This window comes from Canis lupus, chromosome 10 (genome assembly GCF_003254725.2).
Source record: "Canis lupus dingo isolate Sandy chromosome 10, ASM325472v2, whole genome shotgun sequence".
Classification (NCBI taxonomy): Eukaryota; Metazoa; Chordata; class Mammalia; order Carnivora; family Canidae; genus Canis; species Canis lupus.
In genome coordinates, this window is record NC_064252.1 from 30,880,786 (window position 1) to 30,906,226 (window position 25,441).

The following is a 25,441-nucleotide window of genomic DNA, read 5'->3' on the forward strand; positions in this document are numbered from 1 at the left end:
AAACTGCTAAGAAAGTTTCGACAATTATTTCCAAGTCATGCTACCGAGTGGAGGGGGAGCTCGAATTTAAACCTAAGCAGTTTGCTTCCAGAGCCTGTGCCCGGAGCCCCTGCCTTATCACTCTGTGAGTCAGAGCACCTGGGATCCATGCTTCCGTGAGCTTGGAGCCCCAGCTCTCGTCTGTGCCTGGCAGATGCCTCACCTTACAGGCTGTGGGTAACCGGGCGTGAGGGAGGGGGGGGTCACCTTTCCCCTTGGGGGCTACAGCAGCCCCACGGGGGTAGTCATTACTCAGTAGGTTGAGGCAAGGATGTACCTGTTCTTTTAAAAGAAGTTAGGTTGAAAATTGCCTTCCAGATTGTGACTGTGACTGTATTTGTTAGCTCAGTGTACTGAGCTAGCTAACAGGTGTACTATTTTGCTTTAGGCATTACATTTAGAAGACTTGACACTTTGTATGTTCATTTTCTGGACCCCTAAAACCACAGTATTTTGATCTATTGCTTTTACTTCATTTTTGAGGGTTTTACAAACTAACTCCTCAGTGGAGGGGTTTGGGGCCTCCCATATTTACATTGTTGTTGGAAGATACTCTTGTTTCATCTGGGTTCACATTTTATTAGCCTCACAGGTTGTCTTCTGGGCTACCCCAAGGATCTAAATCTGCTAAAGTATCTTCCCTAAGTGTCAGGCCCTGGAGTTAGGGAACATGATATCTGGAAGGATCCTAGTAGGATTTTCTTATGCAGGGATTTTCAGGAACCCTAGCTCCTAAAGTGATTACTTAGGTTGCCTCCCCTACTGGAGTCTGGTAGTTAGTTATTGCTTCATACCCAGTTATCCCCAAAACCCAATGGCTTCAGATAATGAACCTTTATTATGTCATACAGTTTGTGAGAATCAGGACTCTGGAAGCAGCTAAGTAGTCCATTATATCTGGAGGGTTCTCATGTGGTTGCAGTGAAGTTGTCTGCTAGGGTTGCAATTATTGGTAGGCTTGTTGGGGCCTGGCAGATCTGCTTCAGAGATGGCACACTAGTGGGCTGGGACCTCAGTTCCTTAGAATTATTTGCATGTTCTCACACTGTCCCTGAGGAGGGGATCCAGAACAAGGCAGAGGCCATAATTTTATTGTGACCTGCCTTTGATATCATATCCTACTAGTTCTGCCAAGCTCTATTGGCCATATAGACTGACCCTAATACAGCATAGGAGAGGCTATATCATGGCTACATAAGCTGGCAGGGATCTTTGGGAACAGTCTTGGAGGTGGCTACCATACCATGCCCATGGCAAGGGGCCCTGCCCTGTCTCTTGCAGCCTCCTGTCCATACTTACTCCAAAGGAGTCCTGCCCTCATCTGCTTTCTCTGTCATGCTCTCTTATTATGTTTTATTTCTTAAAATGTGCCATTAACAACAACAAATAAAGATGCAACCTTCTCATTTCAAAGATAATGAAGGTAAAATGGAGCAAAATAAAAGGTCTGTCCTAATTTTGCACAGTTGCTACCATGGCCCAAATGATGGTTGATTCCAGTGGCTCATCTCCTCCCTCCTGTGTCTTCTGCCCTCTTGTATGGAGGAGGATGAAGGTAGTTCCAACATTTGACAAAAACAGAGGGAATCGGGCAGCTCCAAAAGCCCTCCTTTCAGCTGTGGGGGAAAGACAATCCCAATCCTTACGTGAAGGAGAGGCAGGGTGAGGGCAGGAGGAATGAAACTGATGACTTTCAGGAGTATTTAAGGCTCAAGAACATAGAGTCCAGCATACTGTAAAACTTTTATATTAATAGTAATTGATACTACTGATTGCTGATGCCTATCTTCTGTGTGTACACAATGCCAGATTCTAAGTCCTTTACATGAATCATCATTAATGTGTCATTAATGTGTCTAGCAGTCCTTGACAAATTTTTATCCCTTTTTTACAGATGAAGAAACTGAGATCCCAGCAGGTGCTGGTATGTCTTGTAAGATGGGGGGGAGGAGTTTGATATGTGAGGTGAAGCACCAGGGCATCCTGAACTCTGAGGGCTCATTATGGAAACAAGGAAACCTAGTGAGTCATCCAGCTTGATCACAGCACAGACACTATGAAAGAAGGAGGCGAGGAGGGTGTTGATCACGTCTGCTTTCACTTTTTGTGCAAATATCAGACACTGCACTTGTGCATGTGTTAGCTCCTGGACTCTGAATCGTTATAAATTTATAACTAGGGAAGCTTGAGCTTAGTAAGGCCACATAGCTAAAAAGTGCGTGTCTACATTTACAAATCTCTTTTGTTTTTAATTGTGGTACAGTAGGCCTTACAACATGACATTTACTCTTAAAAATGAACTGTACATTTCAGTAGTGATAAGTATGTTCACATTGTTTTGCAACAGATCCCTAAAACTTTCTTATCTTGCAAAATATACCTGTTAAACAGCAAAAATTCCTTCATTTTTCTCTCTCCTCACCTCAGGCCCTGGTAACCACCATTCTACTTCCTGTAAATTTGTGTGCTTCAGATCCTTTATATAAGTGGGATCAAATGGTACTTGTCTTTCTGTGACTAGCTTATTTCACTTAGCATGATGTCCTCAAAGTTCACATTGCAGCACAAGACAGGATTTCCTTCCTTTTTAAGGCTGAATACTACTTCATTGTCTGTATATACATGTTTTGTTTATCCACTCATCTGACAGTGGAAACTTGGATTGCTTCCACCTCTTGGCTGCTGTGAATAATGCTGCTGTGAGCATGGGTGTGCAAAAATCTCTTGGAGATCCTACTTTCAATTTTTTTGGATATATACCTAGAAATAGGATTGCTAGATCATATGGTAATTCTATTTTTAATTGTTCTAGGGACCACCATATTCTTTTCCACAGCAGGTGCACCATTTTGCGCTTGTGGTAATAGCACACAAAGGTCCTATTTCTCCACATCCTCATCACACGTTGTCTTAATCCATATACTATCCTGCTTCCTCTGCTAGAGAAGTTAACTGCAAACAGATCATCCCAAGGACTTTGAAAGAATACATCATGTGGACCCTTCTCACCACCACCTTTGATTCCCTGTCCCAAATCACCTCTGGTTTAGTGTGCTATGATGTTGCATGTGCAGGCAGTCTGCAAAGACGTGTCCTTGGGGCTGGTGCCTGAGGATACTGAGGGGTTTATTGGAGGTGGCTCTATCTCACAAACCTGAGATCATGACCTGAGCTAAAACCAGCAGTCAGACACTTAAGCCACTGAACCACCCCAGTGTGCCCCTGTTTTTATTTTTTTAATTGAAGTATAGTTGACAAACAATAGGAGGTGTCCACTTTTGTCTTCTATAGGGTTTAGACAATTCTGTCTTTTGGGTCTGTGGTTTAATATTTAGAGGAAACAGAACTCAACCACTGGCTTTACAAAAGAAGTAGAGATGCCCTGGAGGTTTGTAAGATGATTTTAGGTGGCTCATCAGCAGTATATTTCTTTCATTTTAGTAGTTACATGTGTGTTTTATTGAGACAGGATAGTATGGGTTTAACAGCAGGGCTGTGAGTTCAACCCCTTGATTTGCCACCCATTGGCTGAGCCATGGGGCCTTGGACAAGACACTTAACTACCATATCTCACTCTTCATCTTGAATTTTGGAAAACTCTGGATATAAGGAGGACTCTGTACAGTAATCCCACCTTATCCATGGTTCTGATGTCCACAGTTACCTGTAGTCAGCTGTGGTCTGGAAGCAGGTGATCCTCCTCCTGATGATCCATCAGGTCATTAGTAACCTGACAATGTGTCAGAGAGCCCACATCATTCCCCTAACTCCATCTCCACACCTAGGTGTTCCGTCATCACCCATCATCACAAGAAGGGTGACTGCAGTACATGGTACATTAAGATACTTAGAGGCCACATTCATGTAACCTGTTACAGTATATTACTATAAATGTTTTATTTTTAGTTACTGTTGTTAATCTCTTCCTGTGCCTAACTTATAACTTAAGCTTTGCCGTGGGTATGCATTTATAGCAGAATACATATATATATAGGGTTTAGTACTATCCACAGTTTCAGGCGTCCACTGGGGGTTTTGGAAAGTGACCCCTGTGTACTACTGTATATAGAAATTCTACGCTCCTCCTTGTATAGAGGATTCACCAAGAATCAGAGCAGTTAAGTTACTTGCACGAGGTCACTCAGCTGGCCAGAGGCAGAGCTGTCACCATTACCCAGCTCTCCTAATCTGTCCCTCGTTCTTTTATACAAGTGCAGAGGAAGGTCCTCTCTATTGGAGAGATATTGGAAATGGATCCTTTGAACACCCCTCATAGTCTCAGTATGGTCACAGCTCACATCTTGGTTGAGTTTTTACCCAACATTCTTCAAAACACTGAGATAGAGCAGTGGTTTTCAAAGTGTGGTCCCTGGACCAGCAGCATCGGCATCACCTGGTGCAGGCAGTCCTCAGGCCCCCACGTCAAACTTCCAGGATCAGAAACTCTGGGGAAGAGTCCACTGCCCCCCCGCAACTCCCTACCCCTCACTCTGAACAAGCCCTCCAGGGGTCATGATGCACGCAGTTTGAGAGCCACTTACTCCTTATCCTCAACAAGCCCTCAAAGGTGAGTAGTGTTGTGTCCCTGTTGTGGACGGGAGGGAATTAAAGCACAGAGGTGTTGAACAACTTTTCCGTATGTTGTTTAGGTATTCAATAAACAGCGTCTGGTCATTAGAGACCCCTTCTCCCACTTGCTTGTCTGATGCACAGCCTCTCAGAGAGGTACCCATTTTTATCTCCATTGTACAGACAAGTCAAGGAGGTCGAGGGACATTAAATGACTGCTCCATGGTCACATAGCAGCAGCTCAGCTTTGACATTGCAGCTCAAACCAGATCTCTTCATTCTTGGTGCATTTTCCCCACAAAGCCACCTCCGCCTCTGTCTCTAGCTATGTGCTTCTCCCCAGCTACCTGTCCTGGGAGGCACCTGCCTCCTCACCCCTTGCCCCCAGCACAGAAGTCTGCAGCTGTCCTCAGAATACGGGCTGAGCCTGACTTTTCACGGCACAGAGGCTGGTATTGAGATGGATGTCCCCTCTCCCTCCCGCCCCACCGGCAGCCTGCCCAACAGGAGATGCTCACAGTAGGCTGTGCCTGCAGACAGAATGCCCTGAAGAGAGTGCCAGGCCTTCTGTGTCACTACTTCTCATGATGTTGCTGAGGGGGAAGCACAGCGGAGCACAGTATTGATTCCTTCTACCAGGGTCACGCCTTGCCTGCCATCCCTTAGTTTCTTCTGGCTTTCTTTTGGGACATTTTTCCTCTGCATCCATATTTGAGAAAACCACTCTGTGGAGCTTTTTTTGTGTGTGTTGGGGTAGGGGCAGAGGGTGCAAGAACACAGAGAATGTTCTCTTTCAGGTTCTGTTGAAGGCTGGACCAGCAGAGAGCTACAAATCCCAGCTGGCCCTGAATGTCAGGAGTGACGATTGCCGTGGTCAAGTCACCTTTGCTCTTTGAAGCTGCCTGGCATCCCCTTGGTCTAGACGGGGCAGGCTACTCTGGTTTACGAGGACACTGAGCTTACCATCATAGGAACCTGATGGAATTGTCTGTTTGGTGTCTTTCTTCCTCTTCCTTTGACCCTGGGGGACTGATTCACCTTTCTGTCCTCCAAGCACAGCACAGTGCCTGGCATGTCGGGGATTCTGAAAATGCCCATGTCATGCCTAAATCCTTCTACAAGTCCTAGAAGTAAACGTCTGCTCACTTGACCTTAGTTCAACTATGTCATGTCTTCAGATGCAGCGTGTGGTGTGTGCTGAACTCCAGAGTCAGGACTAAAGGGAGTGAGCGGGACGCTCTGTGGGCTTCCTTGGAAAGAACCTGTGATCCACGTGTCTGAGAATTTTGTCAATGCTTAAAATTTATAAATACAACTTAGGCATTCTCAAGTTTGCTCTGTTGGTGTTCCTCTGCCTTGTTTCACCTTAGTGATCAGCAATTTATGTATGAATGCCTCTGAGTCCTCTGTGCTTCCCTTCCAGACACCAGGACCAATGTGAGGCTCAGGAAGAGTCACTGGAACTGGCCAGGCCCTAGAAGGAAACTAATGGCACACTCAAAGGAGCTGGGAAGGGTTTAAGGCAGGGCACAGGCTTGGGAGCCAGCGAGGGTGGTGGGACCCCTTGGAGGGAGTCACTACAACCCCTGTACCCATGGTGTGTGAGGCAGGTAGAGCCCAGGAGAGCCAGAACTCTGGGAGAAGGTTTATGAAAGGTGTGGGGGATCTGACTTGTCTTTGTGCCTTCCCTCAGGCTTCTCAGGGACCAAATTCAACCAGAAACCAGAGCTAGTGGGAACCCAGTTATTCAGGCTGTAAAGGTCAGGTGCTCAGGTACAGAGCAAATTAGAGAAGACTAAGAGTGAGGTTGGAGGAGCAAATATGATCACTGCCAACCCCCATCTGACCTTTGTGACCGGTTAAGGAGAGTATGATATCTATATAAAATATAGGGAGGAAGGCTTGGGGAGTGGTCAGTGGTCACTGAATCTGATACTCAGACCCTTCACTTTGATGAGAGTCATTGAGGTCGTTGGTCATCTTCAAGTCACTTCCCTGAAACACTTTAAACATGGACTTTGTAGCTTCGAAACCAAGTGATGGTGAGACCATATTTGTGACTCTGCTCTTTCAAGGAACGTTCATCTCTGTCCCGTTCTCTCCACCCCAAACCCCAACCCCCATCCCATTCTTGGCATTTGCTTCTGTCCCCACAAAAGTTGGAACCATCCAGAACTCTTCCAAGAGCAGGTCCACAGTGCTCCAGTTTTCTGCATTCCTGGGTAACAGGGCCGTGCTGCTACGGCTCCAGATGATGAATTTATTCATGGTGGCAGGTGTATTGGATGAAACTAAAGAGATTGGAAAATTATGTAAAATGTTTGAGAATGTGCACGCTTGTGCTTACATTTAATGGGCCCATTTAAAAAAGCCCCTGAACCCTGAAGCCAAGACAAAGTTTGATATCTCAGAGGCCGTGTGTTTAAATATTTGTGATTCCAAAGAGCCTGATTCAGCTTTTATCCATTCTTGTTCCCTTCCTGGTTATGTCTCCTGCGTGCAAGCGTTTTCCTATTCATTTCCTCTGTGATTTAAATGGTGACAGTTGCATTTCGCATTACAGTCTTTCATCCTGAGTCTTTGGGAGATATTATCCAGAGATAAGCGATAGTGTCTTCATTTTACAGATGGAGAAATTAAGATATGCACAATATGGTCTAATTTTATGCGAGACTAGGTCAGGCTGGTAGCTCGTGGGTCTGAGTTTCCCTACCACCCCCCCTTCTTCTTTCTGAAAGCCAAATTTCCTCCCAACAGCCCTGCGACTTTTGGGGCAGGATAATTCTCTCTTGTGGGGGCTGCCCTGTGCCTTGTAGGGTATTGAACAGCATCCCTGGCTTCTGTTCACTCGATATCAGTAGCCCTGCACACCCCCAGACTTTGTCAGATGTTCTGGGCAGGGCAAGGGGGCGACTTTTGCCTCCTATCAAGAACCACTGCCTTCCAGCAGAAGAATTTTATATCCTGGCCATCAGAGATTGTGAGTCAATGGGTCTCAGGTAGGAATGAGGCACAGGGTTGTTTCAAGAATATTTCAGGTGTTTCTGATGTACTATCCAGGTTCAGAATCTCTATTCCAGGTTTGGAATCTCACCTGTCATAGCCTGAATAAACTTCCCTCAGTGATGTCTTGGGTGGGGTGGTGGAGTAGGCCTGGGAACCATAGGTCATTGCCCTGAAAGCCTGTAGGGGAGTGACTAGGATGTCAGACCTGCTTTTTTCTTTTTTCTTTCTTTTCTTTTCTTTTCTTTTCTTTTCTTTTCTTTTCTTTTCTTTTCTTTTTTCTTTTCTTTTCTTTTCTTTTTCCATTTTTTAAAGTAATTATAGACTCCTAGGAAGTTGTAAAAGTAGTACATAGAGTCAACAGAACCGTTTTGAACTGGCTGATTGGAATAACAGGGAGTGAGTAGTTCTGAAGATGGAGGGCCCCTCTTGAGAAACTTCCTTTTATTAGGTATTGGATGCTGGACGGAACAAATGTGTTCTGCAGTACTCCCAGGACGGAGCGAGGTAGGCTGATTTCAGTTCAAGGAAGGCAGTGCTTCGGTAAAAGGTACAACATTGGGAGACATGAACCTTCTATTCTTTGAGCTGTCTTGAGAGGCTGGGTGACTTTCTGTATGGGATGCTCTAGAGCAGGGCTTCTCAGTCTTCATCAAGTTGCTGAAGCTCACAGGGCAGCCAAGCCCAAGGGAGCCAGCCCTGCCTTGGGAGCCTTGAGATCTCACTGGAAGGGATGAGTGACCTTGTATCCCGTAATTCACTTTCAGCACACCAGGGTGCCAAGGGACCCTGTTTGGGAAGTTCAGCTCTAGAGATCATCATTGCTGTGATTGGAATGCCTTGTGCCAAGCACCATAGACTGCTCTTGGTATCATCCCCTTATGTACTCCATGACATCCTGTAGGACTTGTCATGGCCCTTGCATTACTGTGTGTCACCTGATGCCACTTTTTCCCCCTGGACTAAAGGATGGAGCCAGGGTTTGTGTCTGGAGCCTGTGCTCTTGACTGCTCAGATGAGATACGCCATGAGGTTCCCTTCAATCTTGCCAGCTCTCAGTTCTTGGAATGATGTCCCAGCTGGGGCCTTTGTTGTAATGAACATGCATAGATGTTTATGGGTCTCTGTGCCCAGTCAGGATCCCCTAACCTAGGGCATCTTTTTTTTTTTTTTTAAAGATTTTATTTTTATTTATTTGAGAAAGAGAGAGTGAAAGCAAGCATGGGGAGGGGCAGAGGGCGAGGGAGAAGGAGACTCCCCACTGAGCAGGGAGCCCGATGTGGGGCTCGATCCCAGGACCTTGAGATCATGACCTGAGTTGAAATCAGATGCTTAACCAACTGAGCCACCTAGGCACACCACCTGGGACGTCTTGCAAGAACATTTCCCAACTCTGAGCCATCACTTCTCAGTCTAAAATCCCTTTCAGTTCTTTCTTTCAGGAAGTATTTCTTTCTTCTCTCTTGTTACCAGTTGTCACGGTCTCCCAGCTTGGGGGAAGGGGACTCACTGTTTGCTTGTTTGAGCCAATCGCCTCTTTTCTCATCCCCAAAATGTAATTGCAAAGAGCCTTAATGGTTTCCAAATGTTCATAGCTCCATAAACTGATTAAAAAGGCCTTAATAAAATGGTCTCAAGTTATTTTCCACAGCTGCAGACTATGCCCTTTGTTTTCTAATGATCCCAACAAGAAATAAGGGGGATTTTTCTTTTCCACATGGTCTGAAGCACTGGGAAGGCTCTCTTCCATCTGTCTAACGGTTTGCCCTGTTTTTTTTTGCTTCCCAGACGATCCACGTTGCTATCGTCTGTGCCGGGTATAACGCCAGCCGTGATGTCGTCACCTTGGTCAAGTCTGTCCTGTTTCACAGGTAAGTGTGGCCGTGGCCCTTTGCGGGCTCATGCCTGTGACTTCCTTGGGGGAAGGGTAAAGAAGAGCAGCATTTCTCATCAGTCAAAGCTGCTGTGAAAATGTGAGTTTTGCCTGACACCCTGGAAATATTATTGGGTTCATAATGTTTAACAGGAGCAATCAGGTGCTATCCCACAATGTGTAGAATTGTAGCTCCTAGACCTAAGGGGACCTTCAGGGACACTCCAGATTTGAGGCTTGGATTTCTTCATTGTCTTCCCTGGCCTGAGATCACCAGCCTTCTCTGTTTACACATCTCTAATGACAGTTTGTGTTATGGACTGGACGATGTCCCCCTAAAATTGTTCTGTTGGAACCCCAGCCCATAGTACCTCAGGATGTGAACTATATTTGGAGACTGGTCTTTAAAGAGGTAGTTCAGTGAAAGTGAGGCAGTAGGAATGAGCTATAATCCAGTATGATTGGTGTTCTGATAAGGGGAGGAGTTGGGGAGACAGTGTCACACAGAGCAGAGACCACATGAGGACAAAGGGAGAAGATGCCCATCTACCAGCCCAGGGAGAAGGCCTCAAGAGAACCCAGCCCTGCCATCACTTGGTCTCGGACTTCAAACCTTCAGAACCATAGAAAATAAGTTTCTACTATTTAAGCACCACCACCACCACCACTCCGTCCCCCCGCCGCCAGTCTGTGGTATTTTGTTGGGGCAGCCCTAGCAAATTCATAAGAGTTTGCTTGCTCTATTCCAATGTAGCCTGTCCCACATCTGGGCATCTCTGACCATCAGGAAGTCCTGTCTTTTAGGACAGTAAAATTTTCCAATCTGTGGATCCTAGCAGATCCCCATGCAAACAGCCATGCAAAGGGTAGATTCCTCTTCACCCTGGAAGTGATCCTGCCTCTCCTGAGTTATCTCTTGTCCAAATTAAACTCCTGTCATTTGCTTCTGCTTTTTTTTTTTTTTTTTTTTTTTTTTTACAGGAACTTTCTTTTATGTTTTCTCTGTTTGGATTGATTGATATCTGGACCTATCGAGGGTGTATCCAGAATTGAGTTTGTAGTTCTAGCCAGTGTCCTCTCTTCGAACATTCTTACCAAGTGTCCTAGATTCTAGCTCATTCTACCAAGTTCTATCCAGTTCTACCAAGTTCTACCCAGTGTCCTTTAACATTCTTACCGAGGGTTTAGATGAAGCTATCTATGGCTGTAGCCAAGATCCAGAAGGCTTTGAGCAGTAGGAACAGCCATGAAAAGCTCTTAGAGCTCAACTAAATGAAGATCAATGTGAAGTTAATGCCCGAATCTAGCTGTCAGTGGCATCAACAGAGATGGGAGGCATGGTGGGCACTCCAGACCTGCCAGCCACGCAAGAAACTGGCCTTTGGTTCCCCTTTCTCTCTCAGACCCCCATCTGGCCCCTCTATGATCAATTTGGGGGTTCTCTCTCTTAATATTTTTAATTCCATCCCTTTCTCTTCATCCTTGCTGCACCTGGCACAGTTGAGGTCTGCATATTTTCTCTCCTGCTCTTGGTTTTCCAGTCCCCACAGATCTAGCCTCTAAGGCCAGGTGGGGGTTCAGAAAGGCAAATCTGGTTTCTTCAAACTTTTCATTGGCTTCTCCTCATGGAGGGGAGAGAATCAAACTTCTTCACTGTGGTATAGGGACCATCAGGACCTGCCTGATGTCGTTCTCAGCATGCTTTCTCTTTCTTCCCCTTGTTGATAACTTGACTCTCCAGCAACACTGACCTGCTTGTGGCTTCCACCCTCTCCCACATGTGTCCTGCCTGTTGTCTTCACCATGCTGCTCTGTCCATTTCTTCTCTCCTCTCTCTATTTTCCCCTCCCAACTTTGCAGACTCCTTATACTTCTAACAGGAGGCCCACCTGTACCTGTTAGTCAGCAAGAGCCCCCCTCCTCCCAGCCCATAATACCCTGTGCATTTTTATCATTGTACTTAGTATGTTTTGTTTTATTTATCCATGTTATGTCTTTTGTAGTAGAATATGGGACTTTGGGGGACAGAAATCATGCCCAATGTTTCTGTATTCCTATTATCTTAGTGAAGGACTTCACAAGTGTTAAGCTCAATGTTAACTTGTTTATCTAGTGAATCTGGGAAACTTCATTAATAAATCACCTGAAGATGTATTTATTCGACCAGTTAACTAATCTGTCCAGCTCAGACCTGGTTCGATTACATGGTCCTGCCACTCTATAGCTGAGTGATTTTCAACAGGTCATTTTAATTCTTTAGACTTTAGTTCCTAGGCCAGTTAACTTTTGCTGTGAATCCGTGCACCCTAAAATTTATTAGGTTGAAGACAGAATTTATTAGCTCAGTTGTTTTTACTGAACTCACCTGGGTGGGTGTTTCTCTGGGGTGCCCTACTATGCCTCTGGTCAGCTAGCAGGTCTGCTCCCCACCCAGGAGGGGGAGGGATTCCCTGCTTCCACCCTCCATCCCCTGCGGAGCAGATAAAAGAGAGAAATGAGTAAGCAGAGTAGAGAACACTGTGGGCTAGTGGTAGGGGCTCTCCCATCTCCTATTTGCTCTTCACAGTTGGCACTGGGATTTCAGTTGCACATCTAAGAAGGAAATGGAAATACCAAAAAAAGAATGACCGAGTGGGGCTCAACCTCACTTTTTCTGTCTTAAGGGGAGATGGCCCTTCCACACTACCGCTGCTGCTGTGTGGTTTTTGAGACTCCCTGTGATTCTATAGCCTTCATCTGCTGCTTGAAACCAGGTGTTTTGTAGTAATTTCTAGGGCAGTAAAATTTTCCAATCTGTGGATCCTAGCAGATCCCCATGCAAACAGCCATGCAAAAGGGTAGATTCCTCTTCACCCTGGAAGTGATCCTGCCTTTCCTGAGTTATCTCTTGTCCAGATTAAACAAGATAAGACAAGACCTGATTGGGTGGGGGCAAGATTTTTAAAAAAATCTTTTTAAAGATTTTATTTATGCATGAGAGACACAGAGACCGAGATACAGGCAGAGGGAGAAGCAGGCTCCCTGCAGGGAACCCAATACAGAACTCAATCCCAGGACCACGGGATCACACCCTGAGCCAAAGGAGATGCTCAACCACTGAGCCACCTAGGTGCCCCAAGAAGCCCCTTTTTAAGAAAAGAGGATTTGCATGACTTGCATGATTTCAGTTGTGCTATATCTGAATTATGGCAAATTTTAAAGCCATGAAAACGTTTGGTTTGGTATTGTTGGGTATAAATATTCTCATTGTTGTGTTAGCTACAAATAATAGTTGCTGAAACCCTAAGGAATCCCAAAGAGTATAAACTTTTATTCCTGCAGTCACTGTGTAGCACAAAGATGTTACATTTAAAAATAGCAGATTTGTAGTTGGCTGCTGATGGCATGACATGCTTTCGTGGAAGCATGGGGATTTGAGAAGAAAGCAAATTCTTAGTATGCATTAGGAAATTTCTGCACTCCACGTCAGTGACTGCTTTATCTTGGTCCAGATGACCACTTAAATCCCTCCCATCCTTGAAATTCTACAAATGAGAATGTCTGTGAATTGATGTGCTGGTGATAATGACTTGAGATATCAAGACAAAAGGACTTTTGAAAGACTTTCCGCTCAGAAAGTCCAGCTATAAATAGCTTCATTGCTTCCGAAGCACGTTATGGGGATTAACCAATACATGATTATAAAATACTTTGGCAAATGAAGTACCTTTCTAATGTTAATAATAATATAATAATAGTGGTGTAGAATGCTTCTTTTGGCTTTCACTGTTAATTACAGCAATTAGATTTATTCTCCAGACAGGATTTTCAGCAAATTTTCATTTAAGGGTTGCTTTGTTTCATCAAATCAATTTTACTTCTGCAGTATGCCTGGTGACAGTGGGCACACTATATTTTAAAAGATAGTGAAAGAGTGACACACAGGCACTCTTATATTCTCCTACCAGAACTGGAAATTGCTATAATCTTTTGGAGAAGAAGTTTTATGATGTTATGCCCAAGACCTTGACCCTATATGACTAACTTCAGGGACTGTCTTAAGAGGATAATCCTGGCTACAGAAAATACTTTTTTTAATGACCTATTGCTTATGATCCTAAAAATTTGAAAAATACTTAAAAACAGTAAGACTAAACAATGGAACACCCTTTTGTAGTAAAGCATGTCCTCAGTTGGTCTTAAAAAGCATCTCCTCATATGGACAAATTGTATGATATAATGACAACACACTTCAAAACATATGCATAATATTATTACATGGTGTCAGCAAAGCCACGTATATGTCACATGTGTGCAGATGCACATAAACAGAATACCGGGGGCAGGAAGACTAGCCAACACCCTGTGTAAAAAGGGAGTTTTTCGTGTTATGCGTAGAGAGAGAGAAACAAAAATGATCTTGTTTTTGTTTTCTCTTTACATGTATTTCTGGTCATCTCATTATGCAACCCCTATGATAAAGAAAAAGGGTGGATGAGAAAAAAATCAATACAAAATATATGTGAACAATGGTTTACCTAATAGAAAAAAATAGCACATTATGTGTCTGTGTCACCTAGATGGAAGACTATTTCAAGAAAAATTGGGGGACGTAACTCCAACCCCATTTGCAGATAAACTGGGAAGTATAGCTGCTCTTCAAGAAAACCGAGCTTTTAGAGAGCAGAGGAAAAAAAAATTACGTAGCCACTAGGTGTTTACCTCCTGGGCAGGAAGGCAGGCCAGCTTGTAAAAATTTAATATTTGTTTGCGAGGATGATCTACTTACTCTCACACTCTACAGCCCTGTTGGCAGGAAGAAGTTGGGTGATTTCCCTTACTTTGCATATCAAGCAGCTGGATTTTTGTTTTGTTCTGTTTTGTTTTTTTAAAACTTGTGCCCCTGAAGAACATGGAAGATAAAACAGCCTATTTGTGCCCAGTATCTGCCTCTAATTGTGTTATTGCTTATTCAGGCTTAAACTTATTATAGAAGCAGTTTCTAGATCGTGACGGGAAGAACTTAGGATTTGAATAAAACAAACAGAAGTAGGTACTGATTCTGGTCATACCATCTATGAGCTGGGTGGCCCTAGTGAAGTCTCTGAAGAGCTTTGGCTTGTTCCTTTACGTCTTAGAGCCCTGTTGGACTATCCTCAGAGATATTCTATGTGAAACGTTTCTGTGTTTTGTGTATTGAACAAATACGAACCTAGCTCTCTGTGTGAAGTGTTTTTCAGATATGCATTTCATGCTCTTGTGACTCCGTGAGGTGGGTAGTATGATTGTCCCCATTTTACAACTGATGAAGCTACAGGTTAAGTCATAGCTCAGGATCAAAGAGAAGTTACTAGAGACCTCGCTTTGTACCCACTCAGTCTAGATTCAGAGTCTGGCGGGGAGAAAAGTTACTATCTTGAGTATCATTATTCTTTTTATTTTTCATCATCATTTTGAGTGACCACATTGGGAATTGTTATCATTACTGTGATCTCTGTAATCACCCCTTTATCCCTCTGTCATTATCCTCACAAATGAATAAGGAAACTGACGCTCAGAGGTTAAATAGCTTGTTCAAGGTCACTGGGGAGTCATCACTTCTCCTCACATTCTGACCTGACCTTGGTTCTGCCAAAGCCTGGAAGCCACAAGGCCTTTTGCTTTCTATCTTTCTTCCTTCCTTCCTTCCTTCCTTCCTTCCTTCCTTCCTTCCTTCCTTCCTTCCTTCCTTCCTTCCTTTCTTCTTTCTTTCTTTCTTTCTTTCTTTCTTCTTTCTTCCTTCCTTCCTTCCTCCTTCCTTCCTTCCTTCCTTCCTTCCTTCCTTCCTTCCTTCCTTCCTCCTCTCTTCTCTCTCTCTCTCTCTCTCTCTCTCTCTGTTTTGTTTTAGAAAGTTGCTCTGTTCCTCTCCCATGGAAAGCTTTTCTGATGTGATATAGACTTGTCCTTGAATGTTCCCACATTATCAATGCCACTTGTCCTCCCTCAAACCAAGAGCTCACATTGAAAAACCCCCATTCCGGCTGCTGTGTTTTTCTGCAGTGAGTTCTATTAAATCCTTAAGGATAACAGATTCACTGAGCATTGGAGGTACTGTCACAGACTCTTTCTTTTTCTAGAATTGCAATTCCATTGTAAACTTAATAATTAAGGATTATTTCAGCTCAGATGTCCCTGTATATTTTAATAAAAGCAGACCCTGGATTGCCCTGTAGGGGCTGTGGCACATTCCTGACAAGAGAAGAAAGAAAAGCAGGGAGAAGGCTGGGGTTTAATCATCTTTGCTCTTTGTATTACCATATTTATTGCATCCCAACCTGGAACAGGGGAGTAGTTAAGGAAATCATAGAGGCAGCAGGAGCATTGCTCATTATGAGCAAAGTCTGCAGGCTCTGCTGAAGATGAAACATGCACTTGCTGCTTTCTTTGTTGTAAAAGTGTGATCTGGTCTGAATATAGACCAGGCTTAATGTCTGTATTGTTCAGACCCCGGCAAGCTACGTGGGACTGGTTGTATATGAAGATGTTCTGGCCTATTCACAAAAAAGCCTTTGCTCCTGGGCTTAAATCAATGCTCCCAAAATGCATATAATTGATGACTGGTATAAAAGACTATTTTAGATGTTGTAGAAATAAATTTAAATAACATTGAATCCTATATCGAGAAATTATCTTTTTCTGTAAGAAAAAATTCTAAGTTCTCCTCCTTTGCTTGATGCAGTTCAGTTGATATAAATATATTCTTAATGTCTGTCTAACTCCTGCTATCTCCCTGTGAACAAAAGAGCAAGGGGTGGGGGGTGGGGCCCTTGGCCTTTGACTGATTTTGGAATTTGAGGACCCTATCATTAAAACTATTTCTTACCTTCCTGATTAGGAACTAAATGTAAAATAAGACTCAGAAGTCACACATGGAGAATGAAAGTCCTTTTTATCACTGTTCTGAGCTGCAGGACATTTCTTCAAAATGTGGGCGCAGTAGGATATTCTCTCAAATGCAGGCACGGTTGGGCTTTTTCTCACCCCCATTAGTTGGGTTTCCCTTCTGGTAGAGGCCAGCCCTGACACCTGCAGGCCTTCCTGACACAGCAAACCATTGGCCTTATAGCCCAGCTCCCTCAGGAGAGAGAAGCCCAGAAACAGCTGAGCAGACCAGGTCTCTTTCCCTCCCCCAAACAGGCCACTTCCCATCGCAGGCAGATGAGAACGTGTTGGCATCTAATTCACATACCTAATGTTCACTCTTCAAGTGAGTACAGTCCATTGGTTTTTAGTGTTCTCTGACTTGTCCAACCATCACTACTTCCTAATGTTAGGCTGTTTTCATCATCTCAGCAAGATCCCTTTGTCTCCATGAGGACTCGCTCCCCATGTCCCCCTTCTTCCATCCACTGACAGCCCCTCATCTTTCTGTGCCTGTAGATTTGAGGATTCTGGACCTTTCACATCAAGGAGTCTCTCACTGTTTAGTCTCTCATGAGTGGCTGCTTTCGCCGAGTACCACATTCTCAAAGTTCATCGGTGTCATAGCAGGGGTCTTCGATGCTTCTTGTATTTGCGTTTCCAATAATACTCCAGTCCATGGCACCACCACCTTTTGTGTATCCACTCAGCACATAGTGGTCATTGGGGTTGTTTCCATTTCTTGGCAGTTCTGGATGATGCTCCTGTGAAGGTTTGTGTACAAGTATGGGTGTCTAACTAGGAGCAGGGCTGCTGAAGAGCTCACCAGCTGTTAACTTTTTATGCTTAATTTCTGGAGAAATCCCCAGAACCGGTTTCCAAAACAGCTCTACACCATCTTCCAATTCCATAAGTGACAAATGAGGGCTCCAATATCCCCAAGTCCTCACCAGTACTTGTTGTTCTCTTATTTTAGCTGTTTGATGGCTGTGAAGTGGTACTTTGTAGTTTTGATTGACGTTTTCCTGGTATCTAATGTTGTCAAGCATCTTTTCTTGAGCTTATTGGCCATCTGTGTATCCTCTTTGAGAAATGACTGTTCAAATCCTTTCCTTTGGCTTTTTGTTTTTTCAAATTTATTTATTTTAGAGAGAGTGAGAGCATGTGAGTGGGCAGAGGGTCAGAGGGAGAAAGAACCTTCAAGTGGAGTCCCCGCTGAGTGCAGAGCCTGACGTGGGGCTCCGTCTCACAACCTGCAAGATTGTGACCTGAGCCAAAACCTCGAGTTGAATGTTTGACTGAGCCACCCACGCACCCCTCCTTTGCTCAGTTTTTAATCAGCTTACATGTCTTTGTATTGTTTGAATTATAGAAGATCTTTATATATTATGGTTACAGGTCCTTTATCAGATAAATATCTGCAAATATTTTCTCCCATTCTGAGTTAACTTTTCTACTTTCCTGATGGTATCTTTTGAAACACAAACATTTTTAATTCTGATTAGGACCAGTTTGTTTGTTTGTGCTTTGGGTTTTTTGCCTAAGAGACCCTTGCCCAATACAATGCTAAAAGGTTTACTCCCACATTTTTTTCTGAATGCCTCTGCTTGTAACACCCAGATACCTGTGTCAGACTGTAAGGACATTTGGATCTCTTTGGTGATTATTAACTTGTCTATTTATTTATTCTTTAAATAAAAAATTACTGGATGTTATATCTACAGGGACTAGTAAAAATACAGGGACATGATTATTTACAAAATACAGGTCCCAGTGCCAAGACCCCATCTCATAGGGAACAGAGAAGTGAATATTTAGTAGACTATAGCATTCCTCTGTGTTTTGAGTTCTGAAATCAGTGGGAGACATAAAAGAAGGACACCTGACCCAGTTGAATGGCTTCCTCATCGAGTACAGTGACATCTACGTTGACCACAGAAGGCTGGAAGCAGTTAGCAAAGCAATGTGAAGGTGGTCAAAGAAGAGAGGCAGCATGCACTTGAGCCTGCGGGAAAACGTGATTAGTCTCTGACATTGTACCCACGGCTAGGCCCTTGCCAAGCACTGGCATGTAGAGTGAGAAAACAGGAGGATAAGTGCATTGTGGAAGCAGAGAAACTCCTCCCTACACAGCTCACGTTCTAGCAGCGGGCAGGAGATAGACCTGCAGATTGATATAGAGAGTTCCAGTGCTGAGAAGAAACTAATAGGGCAATGCAGTGGGGGGAGCCCTTGGAGAGGGAGGGGGCACTTTTGATGGAGTGGCCATGGAGGGCCTCCCTGAGCAGGTGGCACTTTATTCCTTAAGAAGGAGAAAGTTGGTCACATGCACATCTGGGGAAGGGAATGGTTGGAGTGCAGGTCTGTGGAAGGGGAGTAGGAAGACATGTGTTTGGAGAGGTGGACCGGATGAGATTATCAAACCTCCTGCCAGCTCCATGCGGGAGGCGGGACTTTATGCATCCGACAACGAACAGGGGGTTATGTGATCATTTTGGAGGGAGTCCTGGGCTTACAGGACAGAGGATCTGTTGGAGGGAGCCAGCTCAGAGACAGGGAGAGAAGGGGAGCATGTATTTGTGAGCTCTCACCGAAGAGCAGGTACACTAGTCAAGCTAACATTCATTAAGTCCATATTCCTTGGGGGTCACTGTTCTAAGTGCTTCATACACTTTAATTCAATTTGATAATAACAACCCCATTTTATGGATTCAGAAGCTGAGACTCCAAGACTAACATGCTTGTCCAATATCCTGTCTTTAGTTGGTGACAGATCAAGATGAGAAGCAGCTAGGCAATTTGGCTTTAAAGGCCTGGCTCCTAACCAGTGGACTAGGCTGCCTCCAGGGTGTGGGATTGATTGGGGGTGTGGGAGGTGGGCGGGGAAGGAGCGCTGATGATGCTCCTGTTTCCAGCTTGTGTGAGGCTGGATAGATGGTGTGCCCTTAGCCCTGGCATGGAATTCTGTGGGACACGTCTGTGTTAGGAGCCTCTAATAGGTCCTGTTGTTTTGGGGGCTAGGCTACCCCAGTGAATGACAGAGCAAATGTCTATCCTCATGGAGCTTACAGTCTCGAGGAGAGACAAGTTACTAAACACTACGCAACTTCTTAGTCACCTGGTGTTAGGAGAGTTGTCATTAGGCCATCTTGATACTCTGTGGCCTTTGGGCATGAAGGGAGGACCAGCTAGTTGGTGGTTGGATTTATAGATTGAAACTTGAGGGAAACATTCTGGTTTGTACAGAAATTTGAAGCAAAGTAGTCTGGGCAGTATTTTCAGGTGCTTCTCCTGTGGCCTCCAGGAGGTACAGTTGACAGGACCCACATTCTCATGATGGTGCCGAAAGTGGAGCTTAGAGCTGCTCTGAGCATCTTGCTCACAGCAGTGAGATCAAGCTGCTGCTTGTGAGCCTGCATGGGGCTGGTGAGACTGTCCATGAACTGGCAGGGTCTCAGTGGTCCCCTGGGCTGGGGGGCCCTGATGTGTCCTCTGATTCAGTATTTGCATATTCTGATGAGGCACACGGACCTCTTTAACAAAGCAAACAGCTAGTTTTGCCCTAAAGATGAGCTAAGTGTCTCTGGATTTATTTTCCCTTCTGGGGAGTTGCTTGAAATAGACCAGAGCAAGAGCTTGTAAGGGGAAAGCCTCATCAGATGCTGGCAGCATCCTCCTCTGCGAGCCTATTCCTCTTTCCACGCTGGTCTGTCTTCAGCTCTGTAGCCAGGTTAATGTCTCGAATTACAACTTTATCGCCTTCCTGCTCAGCACCCAAATCTTGTCTGGCTCTCTTTCTCTTAGACAATGAAAGTCATGGATCTTAAGAAGTCACGCACTCTGGCCTGCCCTGCCATTAGGACTTGCACTTTTTCTTTTTATCCTCCCTATTCTTGGCATGCAGTAGGTGTCCAATAAATGTTGTTGTATGATCCACCCAAATAAGCCTGTCATTCCTTCATAGATATGCAATGTACTTTCCCGCCTCTGTTCCTTTCCTTATTCTGTTACATCCTACGTATTGCCTTCCTCCTTCCTCCCATCTCTTCTCATCTAAAGGTCTGGTTTAATTGCCACTTAGTCCATGTAAACATTGTAGATGCTCCACGGTTGAGAAGTAGCTTCCACCCCTGTAGCTTTTGTGCTTCTCTTTGCAGAGTTGTCCTGTACACTTGTACAGGTTGCTCACCATTCAACTCTAGGGGTACCCTTCACTTACTGTCCATATCAGTCTATACAGGTGGCTCCCCAGGAGGTGTGCCATTCCCACACTTTGCAGCTCTGTGAGGTGGCCCAGTGTTAGGGCACAGCCATGTTCCAGTGTTTATGTAGTTATTGGCATTCTCTCTCTGCTTCTACCAGATTGATAGCTGCACCAGCAGAGAGTCCCAGCTCTAGCATCACCTAAACCCCTATTATGCCTTACATGTACTTACTGCTTGATAGCTCTTTGTTGCATGTTTCTTCATTCAACTCATTTTTTGTTTTATGGATGGAAGAACTAATTGAAATTACTTCATTTGAAGAGTAATGCAAAGCAGGAGAGAAAAATCACAGTTTCCTAATAAGTTAGCACTGACAATGGCTGTCGTAGTCTGCTCGGGCTGGTACAACAAAATACCACAGACTGGAGATGGGGGGGGGGGGCGCTTATAGACCACAGAAATCTGTTCCTCACAGTCTCAGAGACTGGGAAGTCTAGGATCATGGCACAGCATGGTCTTAAGGGAGGCGGGGTAGTGGAGACTGCTTTTTGGTTGCAGACTGCCAATTCCTGTGTCCTTCTATGATGGGAGGAGGGTGAGAGCTCTCTGAAGCTGCTTTTATAAAGACACTAATCCCTTTCAGGAGGGCTGCAGCCTCACAGCATACTCACCTCCCAAAGGCCCCACTTCCTGATACCCTAGGGCTTAGGATTCGACATGAATTTAGGGGGGCATGCCATAAGCACTCAGACCATACTAGTGGTTAACATACATTCAAATCTTTCATAACAGGCACTTTATATTATATCACTTAGTCCTTACAATGCAATATTGTTTACTTACTGTTACTGTTCCTAATTTGAAGATGAATAAATTGAGGCCTAGAAAGATGCGTTAACTTGCTTCTGGTCACTCAGTTAGTAGTTAACACAGCCAGGGCTCTGACCCAGACATTCTCGAGCAGTGTCCCCGGCTCTGAAGCATTGATGCAGATAATGCCATTGACTGTTGTTGCCTTCTCATGGTAAGGCTAATGGTGACCTGGAAGGAGGGACTTTGGTTTTCTTTTCTCCTGTGGCCAAACACTTGTTGCACAAGTGTTTGTTGAGCACCTATTATGTGCCAGGCTCTCCTCTGGCCACTAGGGATGGAGATGAAAACATGGTTTTTGTCCTCAGAGACCTCCTAGTAGAGATAAGGAGCCACATGTTTCAATACTTATACAGTGTCATGTTAGAAATGGTAGACAGGTTTTGGGGTGCTTGGGTGGCTGAGTTGATAACGTGTGACTCTTGATGTCTTAGCTTAAGTCTTGATCTCAGGGTTGTGAGTTCAAGCCCCATGTTGGGCTCCATGCTGGGTGTGGAGCCAGAAAGAAAGAAAGAGAGAGAGAGAGAGAGAAAGGAAGGGAAGGAAGGGAAGGAAAGAAGGAAGGAAGGAAGGAAGGAAGGAAGGAAGGAAGGAAGGAAGGAAGGAAGGAAGGAAGGAAGGGAGGGAAAGAAAGAAAGAAGAAGAAGAAAGAAGAAAGAAAGAAAGAAAGGAAAGAAAGAGAGAGAGAGAGAGAGAGAGAGAAAGAAAGAAAGAAAGAAAGAAAGAAAGAAAGAAAGAAAGAAAGAAAGAAAGAAAGAAGAAAGAAAGAAAGAAAGAAAGAAAGAAAGAAAGGAAGAAAGAAAGGAAGAAAAGAAAAAAGAAGAAAAGAAAAGAAAAGAAAGAAATGGTTGGGATGTTTTTTATATGAGATGCCAAGTTAGCAGGAAAAAGGGACAAGGATGAGCTCAAAGAAGGTGTCCGGGAGGAGCTAACTTGCAAAGGGAAGTCTGAATGATAAACAGGAATTCATGGGACTTCTAAGTAGGAGGCAAGTATTTTTTGGAGCACATGAAGACAGAGACACGTGAATAGCAGGATTGTGTTGAAACAAATATACGTACCTTGGTCTGTTTGGTATTTTCACTGTGTCTAAAATTATGCCATTCCTCCATTGTGGATAAAATTGAAAATTGACAGGAAGGCTTTCTTTTATCCATTCTTGATGCGTAAGACTCCATCATGGCTCCTTTTTTATTTTTTTTAAAGATTTTATTTATTCATGAGAGAGAGAGAGAGAGAGGGGGGCAGAGACACAGGCAGAGGGAGAAGCAGGCTCCATGCAGGGAGCCTAACGTGGGACTCGATCCCGGGTCTCCAGGATCACACCCTGGGCTGCAGGCGGCGCTAAACCACTGCGCCACCGGGGCTGCCCTCCATCATGGCTCCTGTGGGAGAGGGAGGCTGGTTGTACCAACACCGAGGGCTAAATGGACCGTCTGTCTTCCCAAGGACTCTGACTAGTACCTCTCATTTAGCCTTCAGGTAAGTCATTGGCTGATAAATATATGACCACCAATCATCACTCAGGCCAACTGGTAGCTTCTTACAGGAAAACTTGTTGTAGGGCTTCCAAGGAATGCTATAGGGCCCTTTCCCCTTGAGTATAGATAGTTTAATGGGAGAATCTGCAGTGTTCAGGCATTAGGTCCCATGGAGAAATTCTGCAGTCCTGTTTGTGTCTTCTGTTCATTTACTCTGTTTATCATCTTTGAGCACCTGTTACATATATGGTGGGTTAGCCTTGGATGATAATCACCTTCGGGTCTAGACTCTTCCGTTCAGCTCCATCTGGCTTTGCTACGCTCACCTTAAACTTGGTGTGTCCAATCTCAAACCCCTCATCTTCCTCTGATGTGCCTTGCTTTTTGTAACCCCTGTCCTGGAGACATCACCACCAACCCAGGAACCTCAGTGTCCCCTTATGCATCTTCCCCTTCATTTCCCCCCTTTCTCTAAGATCTCTTTTCCTGAAATCCCTCTAGATTCAGCTTCTGTGCTGCTTTTCCCCAGACATGGTCTCAGTCAGATCCTCACTTCACATTCACCTAGTCTCCTCTTCTAAATGATGTGTCTACCTCCCTTCCCCTTCTCTCTCCACCATCCATCACTTAATCCAGTCCATTTATTGAACTCCTCCTGCATTCTATGCACAGAGCTAGATTATGTGGTGATATTTTTTAACATAACGGGCATGATCCTTGACTTCTCCAAGCTCACAGTCAAGTGGGGATCTAGACAGGTAAAAAGGCGACCAAAACCTGAGGGTGGGTGCATGGTACTGAGGTAACTGACTATTAGGAAGGGACCCTGAGCCAGGCATGGGTAGTCAGGGAAGGGCTCCAGGAGAAAATGATGGTGGCCCTCAGAACTGAAGGCTGAACAAAAGATAAATGCTGGCTGGGGAGTGTGAAGGGTGGGAGGAGAGGGGGCCAGACCAGGAGATTTGAGAGGGCAGCAATGGTGTGCCTTACCTTGTCCCTGGCATCCTGCTCATCTCCCGCCAAGTAATAGGTGCTCAGTAAGTATTTATCAAATGAGCAAATGCATGAAGGTTCTTACAGAGCAAACTGAATCTGCAGTCTCAGGTGAAGAGAGGGCATGGAAAACAGAAGGTCTGTGGTTCTGGAATAGGGCTGGGAAGAGGCTCAGAGGCTGAGAGCTAGGAGGTGGGTCACATTGCTCCCCACACCTCGCGAATATAGTAGGGACTATTTAATTGGGTATTCACTGCACTGCTTCCTGCACTCACTGCTCTCTCCTCCTCTGCTCTGACCTTAGAGTCCCAGCTAACTGCTTCCCTACCCCCCATGCTCCCAGCACCCCCTGGGCGCTAGCTGTTGTCTCCTGTTACTCTCCTTGGATTGTGTCCACTCTCCCTTTGCTTCCTATCAAACTCCTATATCTTCTAGGGCACTGCTTCCCCAGCTCCTCCACGTCCTCCTGACCCAGTCAGAATTAGCCCTTTTTTGCCTTTACTCTCATAGAATGCTGTGTTGTGGTTGTGGTTGTTAACAACATAATGTGCCACCATGTGTGTATATTAAATTGTGGATCATCTGTCCCTATAAGGAGTGTGAGCTCCTTGAGGTCAGGGGAACCAGGTCATTTTCATCTTTAGATTTCCCAGAGGCACTCATTTGTGGTATTATAGTTCACACTGTCACTTCTGCTAGCTCAGTTGTATTTATAAGACTAGAAGGTATATCTGCTATTTATCATCCTGTGTTTATTATTCATATGCCTTATCTCTTCTACTTACCTCATACACAGTAGCCTGATAAAGAGATTTCTCTCAACATTTTACAGAATGAAGAAACAGCAGTGCAGAGGCAGAAGCAACACACTCAAAATCCCCACTAATAAATGCCATGACTGGGATTTGCACCCATTTCCATTGGACTCCAGAAGCTTTGCCCTTGTGTAATGCCGGCTATTTCGGATGCTCCCTCAGTAATGTCTGGTTGGCCGAGGGGAATGAATAAAAAAAAACTCTAGGAATATTAGAAGTTGAGAGTAAGCTGATGTCCGGCGATGGGGTTCCCTGGTGATGCCATCTTGGATGCCTGGGTTTCTTTTGGAGAAGAACAAGCAGAAAACAGAACTCAGTACTGTGCTGTGGGAGAAGTATCTTGTCTGTTGCATTCAGTCTAAAGACTTCATTGTCTGACCACGTGCTCCTGAAACTGATGCCCATACGTCTAGATGGTAGAAATAACGGGCTGGCCAAATTGTTATCTGTGCCCTGCTTAAGATTTTTAGAGACACAAAAATGCTATTAGGGTTGGCTCGAATGGAGGGTTACCAATGATTTGACCGTCTGAAATCTTGTGGTTGGGTGAAATACCTTCTCTCCTTTTCAGCTTCCGCCATCCTTGTCAGCAAGCATTGGGTTGGTCATGTGCCTGACTTCCTTTCACAGCTGCTGTTAGAAACTGATGGGCACATTACAAGTTAGAAAGAATGTGATTTTGTGGCTGGAACTCCCTGACTCGTCCCTCCTGAC

General features: G+C 44.7%; 1 protein-coding gene across 1 annotated transcript in view; it reads left to right on the forward strand.

Moving 5' to 3' along the window:
- Positions 1 to 25,441, forward strand: part of LARGE1 (LARGE xylosyl- and glucuronyltransferase 1) — a 478,727-nt gene that overhangs the window by 194,326 nt on the left and 258,960 nt on the right. The window contains 1 exon segment of the mRNA XM_049115330.1: positions 9,400 to 9,482. Coding sequence (XP_048971287.1) covers positions 9,400 to 9,482 — 83 coding nt within the window.